The sequence below is a fragment of the Siphateles boraxobius genome, unplaced genomic scaffold (assembly GCF_051911475.1).
Source record: "Siphateles boraxobius isolate OS27281-9 unplaced genomic scaffold, OSU_SipBor_1 19, whole genome shotgun sequence".
NCBI lineage: Eukaryota > Metazoa > Chordata > Actinopteri > Cypriniformes > Leuciscidae > Siphateles > Siphateles boraxobius.
In genome coordinates, this window is record NW_027508799.1 from 23698109 (window position 1) to 23722194 (window position 24086).

Below are 24086 nucleotides of genomic sequence, written 5' to 3' on the forward strand. Positions count from 1 at the left end.
GGCTGACGGACACAGTCACAGAGCGAGAAGAATGATGTGCTGCTGCAGCGTTTGTTCCGACATCTGCTGTCCTCGTAGTAGTGGAGTTTAACTCCGCCCACCGGGATCTCAGCTCACTGGCTGCTGCCCTAGCAACCGGACCCGCCCACGTTTCCCGCGTAATTTTCTTTTCCTTATATGGGCAATAGAATGCAGACGCAGTCAAACGTCAGCAGCGTATGCAAATGAGGTTGATTGAAGAAATTCAGAAAATGGTGGATGGACATCCGCGCATGCGTAAACATTTTACTATACTCAGACAGAAAGTGAGACAGTTACGAGTGGCGCATTGTTAAATGTGTAACGCCTGTAACTCTTTGATTTCGCTGTGTGGTTTGACTTCAACTGATCCAAGTCGAGGTAAGAATAAAGGTATTTTTCTTAAAAGTTATTTAACAGTTTATATGTGTGCAGAAGATGTCATAATTCGCCGTTCGTCAGGCCCCCTTAAGAAGTTGTGTGACAGTGCGATGTCCGGGTGAAAGCTGTCGCGTTCATCAGAAATGTAACAGTAAGATCACTTGTAGGCTAAAGCTTGCTGGAATTGTTTTACATTTTTGCTCTAGTATTAAAGCGAGCAGTAAGTTTAGTGTTTATATGCTGCCTATACAGCGCATCACATAGGGCGCTCGCATCCTTTCCTGATGATCGCTGTTAGGTGTTTGATAACAGAATTTATTTATTTGAGTTGATTTTTATTTCACTAACTTAGTCAGAACAGGCACGAACAAAAAAAATGCGTTATAAATGAGTATTTTGACAGAAACGGACAATGTTGCATTTTAAAATAAACAGTTTGCATTCGTAGTCTGGTTGAAAGCCTATATAAAACTACAGTAGTGAACATGCACTTTCAAATATATGTGTATTTGGTGTTGCATACATTCATTAAAACAAGTTTAGCTCTACTCGTTTTGAACTTGCGATGCTATTCGTCTGACTGCGTGTGGTCTCTTACTCCGCTGTTGGTGGGTGTGCTTCAAAACAAACCCGCATTTTCACAAGCTCATTAACAACATTTCCAAACTTCTGCTTTACTAACTCAACGAGTTTCGCGTTAATGTAATGGCTAGAGCTCTGGTACTGTTAGAGATTCGTTTAATGTGAGATGGAGGCTGTGTCACTGACGCATTTAAATGTGGAGCTTATAAAATCGATATTTAATTTAAGCATTCTGAATTGTTTAAAAGTGTATTAAGTTGTCTTATTATATTAAGGAAATACACATACAAATACGTGTTTTGTTGCGCTCAATGCTCTTCCGTGAAGTTGTTGCACGGACCGCATGTGTTTACAGTCTCGAGCGCGAAGCATGGAGTCGCACGAGCCACTGACGCAGAGTCGCGCCGAAAACAAAGAGCAGCGGTCGAACATTTCGACTAAATTCAACCGTGCTTCTTCTTTTAGCATAACTGACATCAAATAAAGTTCGCGAATTATTTGCTCGTACAGAGCAGGGTCGTTAATCAGTGAAACTGCGGTTAAAACATGCTAAATGTGTGTGTTTAAAGATGCCGTGTGGCGTGCCATGCTTCCGCGCGAGCTGGTGGGCGGTGAATTAATACGGCGGGACACACGCACCATTTCACTGCAGTGCGCGCGCGTGTACATTTAAACACCGCGAAACATTGATAATGTTCGTTCGATGTTATCTGGATAACTTTAGATGACACACTAAGATATTTTAATGCCACTTTTGATCGTGGTTTCCGCGACGGCATTGCATTACTTTCTTGTCCCCATTTTCTGCCCCTCCTCTCAAACGCATTGCCATGTTGAATTGCGTCAGAGCAGAGGCAGATAGAAGCGCGTTTCAACTCACACTGTACAGAGCCCAGGCTAAATGTTAGAAATCTCTCTCTCTCTCTCTCTCTCTCTCTCTCTCTCTCTCTCCTCTCTCTCTCTCTCTCTCTCTCTCTCTCTCTCTCTCAAATAAAAATGTTTGCACAGATGCTTCCTCTGTAATGACCCAGTTATACCGTATGAATTTGATGCCTCGTGAAGGCACCGCTGCTGTCCCCGACCTGTCGATGCGCGAGGCCACTGTGGTGTTGTCCGGCTCCATCATCAGCACGAGGTTATGGAGCACTCGATTAAGCTCTTATCCCATTGACGCGATGATGTCTAACGATAATCAATATTTCACATCTCTCTCTCTCTCTCTCTCTCTCTAATACATACTATACAGCTGTAATAACTACATTTAATAACACTTTAATGTTATTATTTAAATTTACTTTATATCTATAAAGTAATATGTACATATGTGTATAAATATATAAAATGCATGTACAGAAATTATGAAAATACTATGATAAAAACAAGACAACAATAAGCAGTTATAATATTTTCATATTAATTAGTGTAATTTTTAACCACTATTTCCATGACGTGACAATTTTATTTTAACTATTAAATTTTATTCCAAACATTTCCATATTTAAACTTACATCATTATATAAATAAAATTACAAAGTATGTTTATTATAATTATTAGTAAATGTATTATTATTGTTATTATTATTATTATTATAGCAGGCATTATTCTTGTCACATGATCTTTGAGAAATATGCTGATTTGGTGAAACATTTCTTATTATCAATGTTGAATATTATTCTTTATTTTATACTTAATCATTTAGTGGAAACCGTGATACACTACGATGTTTTCAACATTGATAATAATGAGGACGATAACAGTAACTTTGTTTGGAACTATGGGACTTCTATTGTGCAACCAATGTGTTTAAACGTGTGTTAAATCATTGTGATTAAGCAGAAGTACCAAAAAGAGAGTTGTTTTTCTTGTCACAGATGTTTGGCTTTCATAAGCCAAAGATGTACCGCAGCCTTGATGGATGCTGCATCTGCAGGGCAAAATCCTCCAGCTCTCGTTTCACTGACAGCAAACGCTATGAGAGAGACTTTCAGAGCTGCTTTGGGTGAGTATGTCTCTATTGTGTGTGGTTCATTTGTATTAACATGATATTCACATCTGCCTGGTGAAATTACAGTAAGTACAGGATTTGTATATTGTGTCTCTAGTCAAGCGATCAGACCTTTTCTTTTAGAAGAATGTAGAGGAAATAATGTTGTTTGTTCTTAACATAAGAACTTCAATGATTTCCATACGCATGCTGCCATTACAATGATATAACAATGGGATACTTCTACAGTTTAGGCGAGACTCGCTCTGGTGAAATCTGCAACGCTTGTGTCCTGCTGGTAAAACGCTGGAAGAAGCTTCCTGTCGGTTCCAAGAAGAACTGGAATCATGTAAGCGCCGCCGATTCCACCAGGCTGTGCACATCCACACTTACACAGCCTCTTGTTTATCACACTGAGTCTTTTCAAATCCATTTTCGAACCATATTGTTTCAAAGCAGCTTTTCACTGAATCCCCTCTGAGTGTGATTCAAATCCCTATAAGATGATAAAGTAGATGAGGATGAAACCTTGAGAAGAAATGGGAATTAGTTGAAGCCCACATCCTCAGGATGACACATATTTAAACAATTTTCTGCATGCACAAATGTGTATTTGAACAGATGTAATAGTATTAATAACAATTAGCTACATTGTATTAATCAAAGTATTCTCTAATTTGTTCTTCAATAGAGTACGATTCTAATGCAGTTATTAATATGATATATAAAAAATAAGATAATGTAATCATGTTTGGTCCACTGATGAAATATATATAAATGTGTGTGTGTGTGTATGTATGTTATAAATATTACAAATTAATATAAATGTATTTATTGTTTTTATAGTTATTTTAACCAGTATAATATAAATTATATGACAATAATTAAATAAATTAAACAATTAAAAACCTGATCTATAAGAAAATGAATATAAAAAATAAAATAAATAACATACAATCTAAAATAATAAGTCTATGCCAAAGAAACGAATTATGTATTTAACGTACATTTATATATGATTAAATATATATTTATTGTTTTGCTTATACGTAATAAAATATAATTTACATGAAAATAAATGTATTAAATAACTATAAATCTGACACATAATAGATAAAACCATTTATTGTTTTGTTTATAAATACTATAATATAAATATTATGACAATAAAATAATGATTTGATAAAACATGATTAAATAAATAAATAATTATGAACCTGACATATAATAGAATGCCTAAAACACATATTAATGTAAATATATGTATTGTTTTGTTTATAACTAAAATAATTATATGAAAATTAAATAAATAAAAGAATGAATATCACATTTCAATCACTATATGGAGATTGTTATTGTTATCGATGGTTATCAGGTGGTTGATGCACGAGGGGGACCCAGTCTGAAAACTACAGTGAAGTCAAAGAAAGTCAAATCCCTATCCAGACGGATCAGACCGAACCAGATCAGCAGAGTTCAGAAGGAGCTGAAGAGACACAGTGAGTACTGAATCACAAAACTAAATCAAACAAAACATGAAATTGCTCTTGGCATGTTCCTGATAAATAAACAAATGTCTTTATTAACAGATTCAGACGCTCACAGCACCACCTCCAGCGCAAGCCCCGCCCAGTCGCCCAGCTACAGTAACCAATCAGACGAGGGTTCTGACTCTGAGTTGACTCCTGGCTCCGCCCGCTCTCCAGTCTTTTCTTTCCTGGACCTGACATACTGGAAGAGGTATTCACTCTGCCGAGTCAGTCTGATTTACAAGTTTGACCTTTCAATGTTCATCAGATCGAGTACTTTTAAATGACATGAGCTCGTTTTTAAATCTCTCTAGGCAGCGGGTCTGTTGTGGCATCATCTATAAAGGTCGCTTCGGGGAGGTTCTGATTGACCCACATCTCTACAAGCCCTGCTGTCAGAAAAAACAGGAGCAAGAGCAAGAGGAAGAAGAAGAAGAGGAGGAGGAAGACGAGGACGGAGACCTTGAGAAAGAGGAGGTGCAGAGCAGTCAAGAAATCCTCTCGTCTATTCAACCACACTCCTCTTCCCAAATAAAAATGGAACAGGAAGTGGATGAGGAGTGGTGATGCCACATTCCCAGGTTACTGAATTGGCATTCTTAAGAAGCCTTCGAGAGTCAGAGGCGTAGCGTTGCCCCTCAGACACTCTCAAAGACGTTCTCTCGGATTGCCTTCGATTCATGAGCAGCTGGATCCTTGTTTGTCTTTTCCTGTTTTTTTCCTCCTTGTTGAGAATGTGTCTCTTTCATTTCCTTTGCAGTCGAAGCAACCTTTATTTATCAAACTGACTGAAAACCTTCCTTGTTTTTCAGAGCCTGGTACCACGCTATTCCAGTTCACCCCTTCTTTTTTTTGTAGATCAGGGAAAATGAGTTTGCTTTTTTTGCTATTTCACTCAAACACAGAATGCTGGATCTACATATATCATGCATAGAAATGTAGAGAATAGACTTGGACAGTGACCGCAATCCTACGCTGTCACTTTTCTACCCTTGAGCACCATTGTGCCCTTCCTCTGGGGTGACTGTGTCTGCAGTTAGTGTACAGCATTCCACCATTCCAGCTGGGATATAGCCATTATTTAGGGAAGCTTCTGATCTTTGCCTTTAAAATATTTATTTTGTTCTCTTTGTCTTTATTTTTAAGGCCTGCTATGTTCGCCCCCCCTATTGATTTGTAGTAAATTGGACAGGACACCTTAAAAAAAAAAAAAATCTGTCATTCACCCTCATGTTGTTTCAACTTTCAACTGTTTTGGAACTTTTTTCTAAAATGATCCAAGATTCAGCAAATTTTTTAAAGTCTGTTTAATGTAATTTAAGTTGCAATGACTTAAACATCCAAGTTGATTGTACTTTAAATATAAGGCAGCATCTTTTTTGTTTTTGTTTTGGGGGGGTGAATGGTCACTTTTAAACCCTGATTTCAGTGCAGGTTTTCTGTATTCAGCCACTAATGGGCAACAAACTCAAAGCAGACTGGGCACCGCCAGCCAAATATGATGCCTGGTTATCAACACTCTTGTATTCAGCATTCTAATGTAAATATCCAAAAGTGTAGATTTAAGGTTTTTGGTGAAGATCAGTGTCGAGCATGAACGCTAAGGAAAATATCGTCTTGATAAAAATCTGCATGAATTTTGCATGGCCTTCTAAAGAGATTTTAATTTTGTTTTGCAATAAGTTGGGCACATTTTGAGACAGTTCCAATATATATTTTTGTAGATAAATACAAGAAAAGAACAAAAATGAAATCAGAGTTTGACTACAACTTTGAGATGACAGTGACGTTTAATTATGACAGGGATTTAATTGTCTTCAAATATTTTTTAGAATTGGATATTTTCAATATTGTCTCACTCAAAGCCAAAAAGCCCAACATTTTGCTATTTATACTGTCATCGTATGTGTTTATACCCATTCCTCTCTCCCTCTCTGCCTTTTGAAAATAGTGTTCAATGACGTGTGTGTGTGTGTGTGTGTGTGTGTGTGTGTGTATGTGTGATGAAAGATTTGAGCACATGATCTGATCGTTTTGTCCATTTTTATGCTCCAGGGAAAACTCTTTTCAAAATACTAAAAAGCTAAATCAACGTCAGCTTGTACATTTTCATTATAAATTACTAGTCTGTAATAAGCTTTCATATATAAGGAGTATTCATATTTCATAGTATTCCCCTATAGTTTTCCCCTATGGTCCAATATGCCTGTCCTGTCAGTTTTTGTTATTATTATTATTATTTTATTGTTTGTGATTTCTGTCTAGGATTGTACAAATTACGTTGACGCACACATACTTCTGTTGAATTCCAGGGGGTGGCGCTAGAGATTTCATTTGTTTCACACAAAACACTCAATTGCACATTTATTTTAATTCTCTCTCTGGGCAATCTATTTAATATATGCTCAGTTTTGAAATGGGTATTTTGATGGTGGCAGCTTGTGGCTTTAGTGTGAATATGCCATATCATGGAATGACATTTGACTGTATTTGTGGTAACATCCTTTCAGCTGAAGCACCTATATGGGGTTTCTATCGTGTCATCTATGACGGCATTATTTGTAAATATAAGATGTGTAAGACTGAACAATGGTTATGATGAATACGCTTTTTGTCTTATTTATTTCATATTTATTTGTTTTGTGGTCTTTTTCTTTTTAAGTCTCATCAGAATTTGTCGTAGGACTGGCCTGTCTGTCCTAACAACACTGCAATATGGACTGAAAGTGCTTTTACACATCACAGATAGTAGGCTGAGATTCACTAAACGTCATGGAGAACTTCAGGACTGGATAGCTGTAAAAACAAATATTTGTGTGTGTATGCTAAGTACAACAATTTTATTTGATTATTTTTATACTTTAGTTTGAGGGTGTCTAATGCCCACATACCTTTCCTTAGCCTAGTCCTTTAGTTGTAGTGCTACAGGCATGTATGGTAGCTATGCACTTTGTATTCACATTATTAGAGATATATGAAGCAGGTTTTGTATTTTTTTTACATATTGTACTTTTTACTTGTTCCTCAATAAATGTAACTTGTGATGGTTACACTTGTGTGCATTGGTGTATACATGTATGCATTTGGCAGATGCTTTAAAAGCAACTTTTACACTGCGTTCAAGATGAATATTTTACTAACTCGTGCATTCCTTGGGAAGTGAACCCATGGCCTTGGCATTGCTTGTACCATGCTGTTTATACAAAAACTATAGTTAGATCATAAATAGCATTAAATAAGCTAGATAGGGTAACAATGGCTATAGAGAATGGAGTTTGCAACACAAAGGTTGTGGGTTCAGTTCAGGTAATATGTGAACTGCATGATGAAATACACTGTTTTGGGAGAAGAAATTAATATTTTGATTCAGCATTGATGAATTGAATGAATCAAAAGTGTATAATAATAATAATAATAATAGTAAGACATATAATAAGATAATAATATGAAATATTTCTTGAGCACCGAATCAGCATATTAGAATGATTCCTGAAGGATCATGTGACACTGAAGACTGGAGTCATCATGCTGAAAATTGAAAACAATCTTAAGTTGTAATACTCTTTTACAATATTACTGTTTTTACTGTATTTGTGATCAAATAAATGAAGCCTTGAAGAGAAGATAACCGACCCCAAACATTAACACTTTTTTTAACAACAAATGCCTGCCCCTTACGTGATGATTTTTGAAACGGTGACCCCATAAATATCATTATTTGAACCCATTCTAGAGCAAGAAGGGAAGTCAAGTAAACAATCTCAGATAGATAGATAGATAGATAGATAGATAGATAGATAGGGGTGTTGAGGTTGCGCGAGGGGACTGTCTGTCTGTGTCATATAGGTCTGTGTATGGCTGTGTGACGTCATGATTGCTCCTCCAGCTGAGCCGATGGGTTTCCTCTTCTCTGAGGGCATAAAAAGGTGAGAGGCTGCTGCTGTCTGTCCTCTCGGTTTACCCATCGCTTTATTTCGTCTTTCCTGCAGCTCACCGAAAGGCTATCCCATTTGCTTTTGACTCCAAATGAGCAGCCTTCCCACCCAAGTCATCCTAAAGATCTGAATCGCAGCAAACAAACTCACACACCGGCAAAGACGCATGAGGTCGGTGAGATATAGCGCGTTATGTTGTCACGTGCATCTGTGCTTTTATTCGTACTCTAGCAATTTATTTGCGTTCTGCGCGTGCATTTTGGGTGGTGGCACCCCGTCGATGCTGTTTGGGGAGGATTATTCTGGAATGCATTAAAATCGTGTCGGATAAATGATTTAAAAGTTGCGCTTTACAATATTGCAGCTGCTCTTTTTAAAATGCAAGTGATTATAGCTTGACTTGGTGGTATGCTGGATGCATAACCTGTGCTTTTGAACGCCAGAATTGCATTTTACGTTCTGTTGAATATTTGTAAATGGCTGACAGTAAATTATTATGGTTTTACATAGTGATTTCCGGGGGTTATTCGCCTTTTGTTGTTGCATTTGTCAGTCTATCATGTAAATGCCATGTCATGGTTGGTGAGCACTGGCGAATGTCCAGACACATGGGCAGAGTTTAGCTTATGATGCGGTTATCATACAGTAGCCTAAGTTCAGGCTATGCTTTTCGTGCCTAACTTCTCAATATCTGCTGATATTTCCTTTTTCAGTATTGTCATTGGGTTACTGAAATACTTGCATGATAAACAATACATTATATGGCACTACTATATACATACTTTTAAAGGTGAAACAAGTTTATGTAGCACAGGCACGAAAGAGTGATTACATTAAAAGTTTCTTTACATATTTAATTAGGTTGTTCACTTAAAATGAAGTTTGTAGTTTCTATTTTTCGTTAACTAAAATCATATTAGGCTAGTATCTCAATGATACTAAAATAACACAGAGGAATTTACACATCTGATTATACATACAAATTATACATAATTAGACTACATAAAACACCAGTATTGGTGGCCTTAAAGTTTAAGGAGAGTTGCCCCATTATTGTCACACATCCACACTTTTTAAATACAGTTCCGGAGTTTTTTTTTCCGCAGTGATGCCATAGAAGAACCATTTTTTTCTTTTCTATTTTAATAGTCTGAAGAACCTTTTCCCACAATAAAGTACTTTTGTCCAGTGGAAAGGTTCTATAAATTTTAGGTTATTTGTGGAACCATAGATGCATGTTGAGATCACATGACCCCATATCAGCAAACTCTATTGGCTGCAAATAAACTGAGTTTGTGTGATGCTGCATTCATACCAATAGGTGTCAGTATAAAGTTTGACCACTGTGTTGTTAGTGACATGTATTGTTAGGGCAATATAAAGGTGTATATACTGCTCATTATTCAGTAATAAGTAATATACTATTCCATTCTCAAGTGTTTTTATTTCCACAATAAATAGTGTGACCTTTCTATTCATTCCCCTGTCTATCAGAGAGACTAAGATCATGGTTCAGCTGTCACCATCTCGGACTATGGAGACGTTGTCTCCCTCAGAGTTAACCGTGGAGGAGGATGGCCAGGACAGCCCTAAATCTGGGTCCCCTCGAGTGCTCACCGCCCTCCAGCTCGCCCTTAACCCGGCCGCGACCACCTACTACGGCTACGAGAAGTACATCGAGGACGGCCTCATTTGCCTCAAGCACAAGATCCGTAACATTGAGAAAAAGAAGGTGCCGTAATTATGATATTTGGGCAGAATTGCCATAAAATTAGTTGTATTGTAGTCAGGTGGAATTGGTTTTGTTTTACTCGTAGAGCATCAAATGACCTTCTGACTTTGTTTTACAGCTGAAACTGGAGAGCTACAATGAGAGGCTGGAAAAGGGGGAAAAACTAAATCAAGACCAACTGGTATCATTCTTTTTTTTTATGTGCTGCATTTTGGGAAATGGGGCTTGATTTGACATCCCTGATGTGTGGTAATGTTGTAGGATGCTGTGGGGAAGTACGAGGAGGTTGTCCACAATCTTACATTTGCCAAAGAGCTCCAGAAGACCATTAGTGCCCTCACACAAGATGTAAGGCTTATGCATTTGTAAAGTACTGCGCAGAATGGAATTGTGCTAAATGGTTCACTGGATCTTCTGATGCTCTCCGTCACAGTTGTTGAAGGCTCAGCGGAAGGTTGTTCGCCAAGAGAAGATCATGAGGATCGAACAAGAGAGGAAGCGTCTGAGCTTGATTCTCCAGGTGCAATACGTCCTCCACAGTCTGCAGAGAGAGGACGTCCGGAGGAACTTCTGCAACGTCAGACAACATTCCCGTCACCTGACCACACGGGACACGGAGCGTTTGCTGGAACTGGCATCATTACTGGGATGCAAACGAGACCATAAGATGAGGTTTGTGCTACACCTGATAATGCCTTCAGCTCTAGTGTCAACGTTTTTGTATTTTGTTTATACATGTTTGATTTTATTACTAAGTGCTCGTCAGTGTCATTTTTACATGGCTCTCTGGAATTCTTGATTCTGATTTGTCAAACATGACATTCTGTGATCAAGCATAGTACTAAAGTTTATTATTGGAGACTAATTTCCCATATTGTTCGTCTGTTTTACCAAGTCGTTTTCGTTATTTAAAAAAGTTTATTGGAAAAAAATATTGATTTTGTGCTAGGTGTGTAATAGTGGGATAATTTACTGTGAAAAACTCCTTTGGGATGTTACAAGAGCCCTCATTTATTGTGCAATAATGACTGGCTTGACTGTTGTCCTCAACATGTCTATCTGTGGGTGCTGGTTATTTTTAACGCTATCACAGTACTGTGTTTGGTGTCTATTCAGCCTGTTGATGTGGCATGGTCTTCCTGTTGTTTCCTGCTCTAGTTTAGCGGATCAGATGGAACAGGCTGCTATTGTTTACTCTGAGCTGCTGGAAGGGAAAGAAAGGCCAGTTGCTGGCTCGACATGTGAGTTTCTAGCTCATTCTCTGATTGTCAAATTAATTTGATGGCTTTCCATGCGTGATATCTAATAAGCTATGATGTTTTTTTTCCCCCTTCTATAATTATATAGGGTAACGTTATTGCAGGTTTAAGTGTTTTTGTTACCAATTGTTCGTACTAGTTATTTAAAGTATTTAAAAAAATGAATTAAAGGGCATACGTTGCACAAAATATAATTTTTTTACCATTAATATTGTTACACGTATTGTATGTATTTCAAGGCATGGTGTTATTATGTATATGTAATTTAGCAAAAAACAACTTTTTTTATATTTGTATTGATGAAGGTGGGTTTGAGCCTTACTAATAGGGCTGTGAAGGCTCAAAGTAAAATGTTTTGAATGTTTCCACAGATAAGCACATGAAGGAGAAGTTACTTCAGCTAGTGGACTGTGGCTTTTTTGACCACCTACCACTTCCTAAAGTTGACAGCCAAGAGAAGACTGAGGCCGTAAAGGCTGACTCTCCATCTAGGCCTTGTAACCTCTCCAGTGAGATTTATTTAAATTTAACAATTTCAGCAGCCATTGTTTTGCTCTAATACATGCCATTTATATTTCTGTGTTTTAGCACTGGTGAAGCTGAACTCAAAAGAAGTGCCTCCCAAAGAGGTAAAAACAAGTAACCCTACTCAAGTCTTCAGCGCTATTAACTGTATTTTGGAGAGACCCAAGCAGGCCAGTAACTTCTGAATGATGCCAGTTTCTTAACAGACGATACCTACCTGAAACGAACGTCGCTGACCGTAGAACGGATGAGAAGGCTTTGTCCCGTAGCTGGAAGGATGAGTTTTTGGCTATGAAGGAAAGGGAGCCACCGGACTCATGGGAAATGGAGCTTTCTGATCCTCCTGTATCCTCTCAGTCCCCCATACAGAAGCCATGGAAAGGGGCAGCAGGATTGATTCCTAAGACTACAGACATCCTGAAGAGACCCACGGTTGACCCCAAGGAGGTGAGAATTTTATTTACTTTTCATTTTTATATTTATATGGGACCCCAAATATGATGATCCCGTTGCTTAACTACAAAGGCAGCTATATATTTTCATGAATACAGACCAGTTTATACTGAAAGAGAAATTGAAATGCAGCCAGAAAAAATTTAAATATCTGGAAATTAACAGCGTTTACCTCCCATATCCCAATATTATTTTTATATATAAAATGTGTAATTTAAAATGCACTTTTTTTTTTTTTTTTAAATTGAGAGGAATATTTTCTTACAATTATTGTATGGACCCCTAAGGTCACCTAGGGCTCTGTGGACTGTAGTTTTAAAACCCATTAAAAAAATGTTGCTGCTTATGACTTATCTTGCATGTGCTAATATGTAACACGGTAAGTTTCTATCTCTTCACATGTGTGTTCTCTTCTAGAAACGTCAAAAGAAGACCAAAGTGGAGCAGGACTCCAAATCGGTGCGTTATTTACATCCATCAAACTAATTTTTCAAAACAATTTAATCATTTTATGCTTTATACTCTCAGACTCCTGTCGCAGTGGAAGTCTTTAGCTCTCCATCTCCGTTACCACAAGACCCTGTTCAGCGTAAACAGCAGCTGGAGACTCTGATGGACCAGATCTCTGGCTCATTCAGTTTCATGCAGGCATGCATTAAAGGGGATTTTTAAATTAAAATGCAATGATACATAAATCAATTTGACCATTTTTGTTGAAACAAAGATCTTTTAGAAAGTAAGTGTTCAGAGACTTTCTCTCTATTCTGTTTGCAGGAGTCTCATCTGGATGGAGAAACTTCACCTGTAAACGGTCGTGCAAAGAGATGCCATCCATCTCCAGGCTGCTCTACTCCTCTTGGTACATGAGCGCTCCATATTGAAGAGACAGTTCTCAAAAAAATGTAAATTATGTCATTACTCGCCCTAATGTCGTTCCAAACCCATAAGACTTTTGTTTTCGGAACACAAATGAAGATCTCCATGATGAAATCTGACAGCTTTCTGTCCCTCCATTGACAGCTACGCAACTGACATTTTGACACTTCAAAATGTTCATAAAGAGATCTGAATGAATCGTGGTTTAGTCCAAATTGTCTGAAGAGATTTGGTCGCTTTATGATGAACTGATTTAATTTAGGCATGAGGGAGAGTAATAAATGAATTTTAATTTTTAGGTGAACTATCCCTTTAAGTTACACATTAAAATTAGGATGGTGTTAAACTGATATTGATAGTCTGCTTTTAACATGCAGCACAAAGGGAACTGACAAAAAGCCCATCAGATAGTCTGCCTCCGTCCCAGCTGGTGAGCATGTTTGACTTGATATGAGCTTATTTTGTGTATAACAATAAACATGAGGTCAGCATTCTCTGTGACCGACCGCCTAATATGACATGATGTGATCGTAGAGCACTCCTTTACGGATCCTGCTGTCTGGAGAGGGTAAAGACTGTCTGTCAAACGGAGACCATTCTATAACCAGCTCTGACCTGGATCTACACCATGAAGATAAGCCACATGTAAATATTTTTTTTTGTGATGGTACAGTTATTGAATGTAAGATACCAAAAAGTTGGCTTGTGATCTTAAATATGCTATAATTGTATCTGTTGTGTTTTATTAGAAGCAAAGTGAGGGCTTCACCTCTCCTCCACTGTACCACAGGGGATCCTCCATCTCACTCCCTCTAGAAAATCAAAGCACTGTACCGGTAAGAACTTCAGACAAATAATTCTCATTCATGCTAAACGGAGCGTTCCTAAACCTTAGAGATTGAATTTCTTTTCTTTTTCTATTAGTTTGAGACTTGAAGGTACAAATTTAAGGTTTAAAAATGTTATTTAGAGGTTTTAGTTGCGTACATTTGATTTGGATATTTAATATTCTCATTTCCACTATTTTTACGTTTAGATTACTTTTGCCTTCATCTATCACTCACTTAAAGTTAATCTTTAAAATGCCAATAAAAAAAATCTTTACCAAATCTCAAAATGAAGGGCAGGTTTTATACTGTACACTATAATGTTGTGGTTCCTAAATTCCTTATTTAGCAAATCTTTTTAAACTCTAAGGTAATTATCTGTTTTAGACAGAGTTTTAAGCTTAAATTTGCAGCCTTGCAAGGAAGTGATTTTAAAAGTTTCTAACCTTGAGCTCTAGAGATTCAGAAGACTTTGTGGCTATGAGTGTTTACAAGTGGAAATATGACTGGAGATGTCATGTGGTGCCATGGAAATGACTATCCAGTGCTTTTAAAACCTTGTTTGGGATTGACTTTATTTTTTGTATGCGTCAGGCAGGAAAGCAGATGTTATGCAATGGAGTATCAACCTCTGTGGTCACGCAGACATTTACAACCCCTCCTAGTCACCGATCCATCAGTGCAGAGAACAACTTCCACAACATCCACTCTGTGAGCATAATGTTTGTCTCCATGTGCTTCAGACGTCCCTAATATCAATTCCATTTATTTAATTCAAAACATCCTATCTTAAGCCTCTCCTCTCCTCATCAGGTGTTTAATGTGGCATCTTTGCCAATCAGTGAGAGCTCGGGGATGAAGTCAGATGAGAGTGGATTCTCGGAGTCTATGCATCTGAGTTACACGTCAGCCAAAACGCAGAATTATTCCACCGCAAGCACCCAGACGCCACCTGAACTCAACCTACCTGAAGATGACCTACAGATTGGTAAAACATGACCTACAGATTAGTGACGCCCTCTCTCAGACTGTTAGATTTTGCTTCTCTAATCGTGTGAGTTTTTGCAGAAGGCCAGTACCAGCTGGAGTGTCCTGTCAGTACAGGTGGTCACGTGTTCTCTACCCCTCAGCCACAGTCTCGTCTGAGTCAGTCCTGCTACCCCCGTGGTACAGCGAGAGGTATGACGCGTGCAGGCAGGGGTTTGGGTCACTCATACAGATCACCTGGTGGCTACAGAGGTACCCTCTTCCTCGGTCTCCTTATTCTCTTAGGCTTTCTTTTTAAATTTTTTTATTTGTATTGTGCAGATCACGTAATGGTGGTGTTTTCTGTTATAAACTTTAACACAGATCCAATGCATGGGTTCGCTTGTTCTTGCACAAACTTTATATACCGTTTACTTTACTATTTGTTATCTCTGCAGAACTGGATTAATAGTTTAAAACCTGCATTTTTCTTTCCTTCTGACTGATTTCCAGGTGGTTATGAGGCTTACAGAGTGAATGTGCGTTCTCCAGGAGGGGGCTTCATATCCCAGACACACAGAGACTCTGGATCTGCCTTTTATGTGTCTAGAGTAAGTTTGTTTTTACTGATTTGCTTAGTGTCAACACCAAAACAGTGTATATTCACTTTTTGTATTATAAAGGACAAACCAGTACACTTTATATTTATTTTGTGCTGTAGCCATTATATATTATATAATATATTTTATGCTTTTAGTTTAATTGTATCTTTATTTTTGTGTTTAAGTCATTTATATTTTGTATGTTCAGGGTTACTAATGCAATTTGTTATATAAATAGCAAGATTAATTTTGTTTTCATTGTGTTGTAGGCAATATTTTAGATTATATATATATATATTGGGTCAGTTGTGATCTGTTTTACCAATAGGAAAATGGGTATCCGCAGAGCTTCAAACGAGGTGGAGGCACAGCAACTCAAAGGAGCAATGGTATGAGTAATCTCCCATACTGGTATTTTGTCAAATATATTTAAATAAAAAAATTAATGCTTTCAATTTTAAAAATGGTCCCTGTTCAAAAGTTAAGATGTGAGGAACGGTATTGGGGGTAACTCTTTACTAGTTACTTGAAGTAATTGGATTACATAACTCGCATTACTTGTACATTTAAAATTAATGCTTTCATTTTACAACAGAATCTGAGTTATTTTAAATAAAGTTCTTGTTTGAAAAACTAATTATAAAAAAACACAAGCCCAGGTGGGTTACGCAATGCATTACTTTCTATGTAATTAGTCACTTTTAGGGTGTAAAGCGATGTTTTAATGCATTACTTTTTAAAAGTAGCTTTCCCCAACACTGGTGAGGAATGGCTCATAATAGATCAAAGTGATGGTCTGTCTTTGTCTCTTCCCCTCTTTAAGCTGGTTGGAGTGACTCTTCTCAGGTGAGCAGCCCAGACCGGGAAGGTGCGTATCCGCTCGACTCAGGAATCAGTGACACTCTCTCCATCCCGCCAATGGAAGTGCCCATCACACCCCAAGGCCCGCACACTATGATGCCCGTACACGTGTACCCGCTCAACCAACTCCGCGTGGCTTTCTCCGCCGCCCGCGCGGCCAACTTCGCCCCTGGCACTCTGGATCAGCCGATCGCCTTCGAACTGCTGCACACCAACCTCGGCGAAATGTTCGACACGTCCAACGGCCGTTTCACCTGTCCCGCTGCCGGCACTTACGTCTTCATCTTCCACATCCTGAAGCTTGCCATCAGCGTGCCCCTGTACATCAACCTCATGCGCAACGAAGAGGTGATGGTGTCCGCGTATGCCAATGACGGTGCTCCGGACCACGAGACCGCCAGCAATCACGCGGTCCTCCAGCTGTTCCAGGGTGACCAGGTGTGGCTGCGGCTTCACCGCGGCGCCATCTACGGCAGCAGCTGGAAGTACAGCACCTTCTCTGGTTTCTTGCTGTACCAGGACTGAACATCTATCTCTAAATGGGCACAAAATTGAGGATGGGGCATTTTGGATGTTCTTTGAAAGCTATTCTGCACTTTATTGCGCTTTTGGTTACGCATGGTGCAACTGCATGTTTGAAAGATGTTCAATAGTACAAAAGTTAGTGTTAAAGCTAATGTAAGATGTTTTGCTGGTGAATGTTTACATGGGTTTACCTGGGTTGTTCTCTTTATTTCATATCATTATTTAGTATACTTATGTTTTTCTTTCAGTGTTTTGAAAGTCTTTACTGTGTACTTGGGTGCACAAACCCGTAACCCAAAGTAGCTGCATTTAGTGTGCACTAAACTGAAATCCTAGCGTTCAGAAACATCTTCTGGTGTTTGTTAGATGGCCTTGTATTCTCGCCTGTTCATTTTAGATGAAAGGGGTTTCCCAGCCATACAAAAGTCTGCAACATGGTGCCTTTCTGTTTTGCAAGAATGGAGGATTCTTTTTTTTTTCTGGTAATACTTGACATGTTGAGCACTTTAAAATGACTTGGTGGCCTTGTTGGGATTTTGGGTGTATGTGTGCTAATCTGCGTGTGTTTGTCTGGAATACTGTGAGTGAATCAGTTGAACACTGTCTCCACCGAGAAGGCGTTTAGGCCAAAATTGCTCCCTCTTGTGCCTGATAATAAAAATGTGCAGTTTACTTCTGTGATGGCTTCATTTGTGCATCAAGTAAAGTTGTGAATGCGGTTCACATTTGCAGCTGGTCTAGCTAATATTGATTAGTATCAGTGCTGATAGTGTGGGAAGCTTCTATTATAAGTCTCACAGAAATTAGGTTTCTGCTAATTTTCATCTCCTGAAGTTGCTTATTGCAATAAGCTGAAAGTTATCAAAAGCAGGTTTTCTGTTAAAATGTGAGTATTGGAGGAAAGCAAGCTGACTACACTTTACAATAAGGTTTCAGTAGTTAACATTAGTAAATGCTTTAGTTAACATGAACCATCAATGAACAATACTTCTACAGTATTTATTAATCTTAATTTCAACATTAATACATTGTTAACAAATACAATATTTGATTTTAATAATGTACTGTAAACTATCACGGACTAACAATGAAAAACTGTTTTTAACTACCACTAACAAAGATTAAATGCTGTAACATGTATTGCTCAATGTTAGTTCATGTTAGTTAAAACATTAGAATGAGGTCTCATTTGTTAAAATTATTACCAGTGTGGTAATTAAAAGTGTTACCATTCATTTAATGAAATTTATATATTTAAACTGTAATATATAAATGTTTAATTTTAGTTTGAAATGACATTTTAACAATATATTTGTTCAAAAAGTTTATGTATCTTAAATTAAACCTATTTCTCACGTTCTGCATAATTCAATGCAATTAGCCTACAACTTGACTGAACATACAATAAAGTACGTTTGTTTCGGATGTGTTTATTACACATGGTTTTATGCTAGATGTAATGTCTGCGACACCGTATATACACACCCTTATATTAGAAGGTCCCTCGGAAAGGGTAAACGAAACCCCCTGATACATAATACGTAATCGCGAGGATAGTGCGTTGTCTCGTAGTGCATGTTTAGAAAATATTTAAGAGGAACACAAGAGGCCACTGTTGCCCAACTCGTTGATCGCCTCTGTACTGTGCGTAATGGAAAAACAAACACATTCGTTCAGTTGGACTTCACGCGTCTCTCGCGAGAGCTTCTACTCAGATCACTTGAGTCCTGCCATGGGCCATAAATGTTACAATGCACAAATGTTTACTTTCCATTTCTCAGCTTAAACAGCCGAGTGTGTCCCCGTGTATTCAAGTTATATTCTACTAATAGCCTAGGCTACTAATGGCTTTTAAGATTACGATTCATATTGATTTTGTCATTTAGTATGGTAGGCTAATATATTTATCTTTGTGGTTATGACACTTGTAGCCTACATTGGTTATACATGTGTTTATCAGCCGAGAGGGTGGTGATATAGCGTTTTTTTATTTTTATTTTTAGCTCAATTGAGAATCAACCTGTCTAGTCCATGCTAAGCAAATAAAAAAATCAGGGAGAGTGTCTGATATTATAATCCCTAAACTGAAATTTAACCTCCTGCTGGTCTGTAGGGCAAGTCTGTCTGCGGTCAACCTGCCCAGACTTGTTCATTTAATACCCTCTCTTTCTTAAACCTAGTTTTACGCCCCTGTATCTGGTCATTCCTCATGTGAACCCACTGCTCCTCCTCACCCATGTGTTCTGCGAGGTCCCGGGATGGCTGGGATGGTCAGCTGTCTTTTTGCATGCCTTGGTCTGGAGATCCTTTGCTGGACTTTGGATAAAGGGACTACTGTTCATTGTGTCCTTTTAAACAAACTGTTCTTTAGGCAGATGGGTTGTCTCTGTGCTTTTGGGCTTTTGGGGAGATGCAGGAGAGTGTAAAATTCCCACTTCTCTTTTTCTAGTTTCAGCCTGAGGCTTTTCTGATTTTCAGTTCAAAACAATGTTGAGGTCATGAGTCATATTCTGAGAGTGTAAATTTGGGAAGACACCGTATTCTGTGGTTATATCCCTGAGATTACCGTCATAACCAAAAGTCAACAAAGAAACTATACAGCTGTAGCTACATGCACAAAGAGTGGGTAAAGTTAACTAATCGAACATGACTATTTCTTTCGATTCATTTTAGTTTTTACAACAGTACCCAAATTAATACTTGGAATTCAGCCATTTATCAGTGGAAGACAGCAGCTAAATGGTGTTTTCACAAGCCACTAAACGTGTGAGACTAAACAGTCGTTTCTTCATGTTTCCTATCTTTAAACTTAATGCTGGTTATTTGTCATCTGCCACAATGTCATTCCTGAGAGAAACTAGATGTACTTTGTGAACAAAAGGACAGGTGACAGTGTCATTAGCAGAGATTTTTTGAACAAACAACTTTATAACAACTTTATGAAAATGGGTCATTGTTGTAATGTCTGTTCTAGCAAGTACAACATGTGACACTCCTGGCACTGTTTCAGGCAATCATACGTAATTTGATAGCCTTCTGTCACCTTGCCTTGCCGTTTTTTTTTTTTAAATCACACCTAAAATGAATAGTACTTTAGAATTTAAAAAGAAAATTCATGTAGATTCAAGCAGTGTTGGGGGTTATGCATTTCAAGTAATGCGAGGTACGTCATCAGATTACTTTTTTAAGTAACTGAAGTAACACATTACTTTTAAATTTACAAAAAACATCTCCATTGCTTTTTCAAATAAGCAATGCAGTTTATTCTCCTATGTTTTGACTGACAGCTCTCCTGTCCTCATGTTGAGAGAAATCAGGAGTTAGTGCAGAGGCGTTGTGTGCGCTGTGTGAATATGATGGATATTGTTGTTCTAGACTAAATGAGAGCATCTATCACTTGCACAAAAACAGATTCAGTATTCCTCAAAATTAATAAAAACAGTGAACTGCAAACTCAGAATATCATGCAAATCTGCAATGAAATGTTTAATTTGATTGAATTTGATTGAGCTGTCCCCTCCACTGTACAGATGTGAATTTGCATTTCCTTAATAAGCCTGAGGCTTATCGCCCCCATACCCTGAAATAGGGCATTATTTGAGGGGACAGCCATTTGTAGTGGTGTCTGAAACCATAGTGGAATGCACTCATTCAATCCCACATTACACTGCAATAATCATTTTCAATGCTCACTCATTTTCATTCACTCCTTTAAGTGAACTGTATTAGTGCACTAACGTAGAGAATAGGGATTGAGGGTTTAGGGGGCGATTTTGGATTCAGCATTGATTACATGTTTGACGTGAAAGGGCCTTTACATTTGCCAATATATATATATATATATTGTTATTAAAAAACAAACAAAAAAAGCTCAATCCAAGTGAATTTTTTAACGCAATTAGTTCCTTTTTAGGGAGTAACGCACTATATTGTAACACACTACTTTTAAAAGTAACTTTCCCCAATCGAGTTTTTCTAATCAGATCAGTAGCCTTAAAAAAAGCAGTTTTATTAGTGGGTCCCCTCATGGGGGCAGCCATTTTGAGATCACATGACCAGCCTACTGGAAATACTACTTTTTTTGATCTTGTTAACCCCTGTTATTGGTCATTTTCGAGAGCATTTCTTGGCAACTGAAAACTTTTGCATTTTGCATTGAGCATAAATTACTCAGTGTACCTTTAAGGTGCAAATCAGGATAGTAATTGTTTTTCTTGTTTTTGATTGACAAATATATATATTCTTAACATTAATTTATGCTATTTGGCTAATACATGCACAGCATTTGAGTTGCAAAAAACTGGCAGTCTGCGAAACAGGAAAATGAACATTTGCGTATTTGCACCATGAGTTTGGTGTCACATTTTTGCATGTTAGAACCTAACACTGTGACCACTGTCTTGCCCAAGCTTGGCAATGTTTTTCATATGTTTCCAATGAAAAAGTATTTTTATGGCTTGCATCTGTGTAAGAAGCGAGTAAAAGGATTTTAGAATTACATTCCATGAAAAGCACTTACGACAATAAGTTTGCATTGTGGGTTGGACTGATGACAGACTAAACTGTAGGCTGTGGTCAGTTTTGTTCACAGAGCTATATTGAGAGATGTTAATAAATACAGATCCATCCATTGCTGTATAATAAATTAAGATTACTTGGATCTCCTTTTGTCAGCAGAATACTTTGTTCATGTTGGCTTTTATCATTGGGTCGTTGTGTGTTTACTTCTCTTTTTTTATCACTTTTAGCACTGACATTCTTTAAAAAATTCCTTAGCGGGGAAAGGCTGTGTGCAAAATAGTTCAGCATAACATAGCAGGAAATCCCCTATCAGAGGTCCAATCCAACACATTTGCTGGGTGTCTTGCATTGTTGCCATCTACAGTGCATGATGGGATGGGGTAAATATTCTATTTTCCACCCAGGAAATAAACTCTGTAAGCTGCGATGGGTTTGTGATAAGATTTGCGTCTGATTCTGCAAATCCTGCCCTGTTGTTTTAATCTCTCTGATAACCATCTTCTCATAACAAGTAGTAAATTGAAAACAACTGAATTGCTAGTTTACAGTGAACTGCAGAAATGTGATGCCGAGGCGCATGTAGAATGTAAGTGACCCAAACACCCAGCGGAGTGAATGTTTTCTCACGGCCGTGACAGAATTCAGACATTTCGCACAAAAGAACAGTTGTGTGCCTTGTGCTTACACCTCTATGAGGAGGTCCAGGTGTGTGATTCTAACCTGAAGCTGCACCCCGTCGTTTCTTCTCATCCATGCGATTTCACTCCTTCATGTTGGACGTATATTTTTCCTAAACCTCCTCCCATCCTTTAACTCCTCCACTCAGTGTCAACATGTGGGCCTGCAGTTAGCTCAGTCTCGTGCTATGTTTGGAAAAGCATATTCTTACTATTCCAGCAATAGCATTTATAATGTTACGTTTTCTGTATGCAGTATGGATGAGCTACTATATTTGCAAAAAATATGCAGGACATTATGACGTGTTTACATTCAAGTTGAACATTTAATTTATGTGAAAAGTTATGAATATTGCAAAAATATTTAGCAAAGAAAGCACAGTTTGCACCCTCTGTGTTCTTGTGAACAAAATAGTCACTTCCAGAGAAAATCGGTGCAAAATGAAAGTTGAAGTCACTATACTCCATTATAAAATAAATTTACTTGCTATTTAGAGTGGACAAACAAAATGCTCTGATGCACTTCATGTTTTCTGTAATTCTGGAAGCGACGAGGTCAGTCATTTGGGAGGTAAAAGTAGTCAATCATCTTGGCAAACTATTCAGTTTTTACATCTTGGAATTTATTTGTTAAATGTGGTTCCATTGTAGTTTATGTACATGCCTTCTTACAGAATATGTTTCCATTTATGCACATTTTGGAAATCTAATCCACATCTATCCAATATCCCAATTTGCATAAAAGTATGTGAATGGAAACCTGACTAATGCTGTATTATTTGTATTATTATGTTCAGAATAACATACTATTCTTTCTACTCCTACACTACTATAGTGTGTACTGTGTGCACTACACGGAAATGGTTTATGCGTGGAATACCCAGATGACCAAATTTTGATCTGATTCCATTGTAGAGTATTATTGCAGAATGTTTTTCTAATGTACATATAGCAAATTTTATCCATATCCATCCAGCTTCATTATGCAATATCCCAATTGGCACAAACATATGTGAATGGAAACCTGACTAATGCTATTCTAACCTGATTACTACTATTCTACTCCCTTACAGATGACCACATTTGTTAAAATATGTAGTATGCAGCAGATCACACATGCTAGTAGACAACTGAGCTTATGAGGTGACAAGACTAGCAGTCAGTATCCAGTAAAATCTACACTGTATCAGTGAGTGGTAAATTAGTATCTCATTTTGAACACAACACTCTCTTTTACACATTTGTTTACTTTATAGCACAGACTTAACAAATTTCTGCCATTATAACATTTCTTCCTTGATGTAGTGTGTTGTAATATGTAAACACTGCGCTATGGTTTAAATCTGATTTATGTTTATATTAATGGCTGCCATCTTTCTAGTGTTTGTAGGCTGGAAGCAAATGAGTTTGATGCTTGGCATGGGGGCAGGCTCCTGTTTGCAGACTGAAGATAATATTGGGGCAGGTTGGAAAGTGCTGTGGTGTGGTTTGACTTGTTGGCGGGCGAGACCGAGTCTTTATCAGAACATCTGAAATCTACTACTTTTAGACACTGTTAGCAATATTAGCAATGTTTCTCGTACTGCACTATGAACCATGAAGCTATAACCAGTCCTATGATGTTTTCACATGCTAAAAAGGAACTAATCATCTATGTGTTTACACAGAACCAAACAAATAAAGATGAATGGCTAACACGCTAACACTGTGGTTCTTTTCCCAGTATACACACATGCTTTGTTTGTCATAGCAGGCCACTGTTTCTTATTCTTTTTTTTTTTTTAAGTATCGCTCTGTCTCCATCTCCTTCTTGTTCTCTTTCATCGTTATTT

At 37.8% G+C, this 24086-nt stretch overlaps 2 protein-coding genes across 6 annotated transcripts; both read left to right on the top strand.

The window, feature by feature from the left end:
• Positions 1 to 226: 226 nt before the first annotated feature.
• sinhcaf (SIN3-HDAC complex associated factor) lies at positions 227 to 7545 on the top strand. Of its 2 annotated transcripts, none has more exons than XM_077234449.1 (6): positions 227 to 399; positions 2854 to 2981; positions 3216 to 3315; positions 4342 to 4465; positions 4556 to 4706; positions 4810 to 7545. In XM_077234449.1, exons 2-6 carry the CDS (start codon positions 2854 to 2856, stop codon positions 5060 to 5062), a joined length of 756 nt encoding a protein of 251 aa, XP_077090564.1. In that variant the 5' UTR covers positions 227 to 399; the 3' UTR covers positions 5063 to 7545. The 2 variants fall into 2 exon arrangements, with proteins under 2 accessions (XP_077090564.1, XP_077090565.1); XM_077234450.1 differs by having other exon boundaries at positions 233 to 411.
• An 810-nt stretch (positions 7546 to 8355) lies between these two features.
• On the top strand, positions 8356 to 17726 carry caprin2 (caprin family member 2). 4 transcript variants are annotated; one of them, XM_077234432.1, is made up of 21 exons: positions 8356 to 8421; positions 9925 to 10162; positions 10281 to 10343; positions 10424 to 10510; positions 10596 to 10834; positions 11321 to 11403; positions 11793 to 11930; positions 12010 to 12050; positions 12142 to 12393; positions 12817 to 12858; positions 12928 to 13047; positions 13174 to 13258; positions 13653 to 13705; positions 13810 to 13920; positions 14025 to 14111; positions 14697 to 14813; positions 14916 to 15090; positions 15171 to 15341; positions 15582 to 15679; positions 15999 to 16059; positions 16494 to 17726. In XM_077234432.1, the coding sequence occupies exons 1-21, from the start codon at positions 8366 to 8368 to the stop codon at positions 17054 to 17056; spliced, it is 2880 nt and encodes a 959-aa protein (XP_077090547.1). In that variant the 5' UTR covers positions 8356 to 8365; the 3' UTR covers positions 17057 to 17726. The 4 variants fall into 4 exon arrangements, with proteins under 4 accessions (XP_077090547.1, XP_077090549.1, XP_077090550.1 ...); XM_077234434.1 differs by having other exon boundaries at positions 15171 to 15281; XM_077234435.1 differs by having other exon boundaries at positions 8392 to 8601; positions 11793 to 11918.
• The last annotated feature ends 6360 nt before the right edge of the window (positions 17727 to 24086 follow it).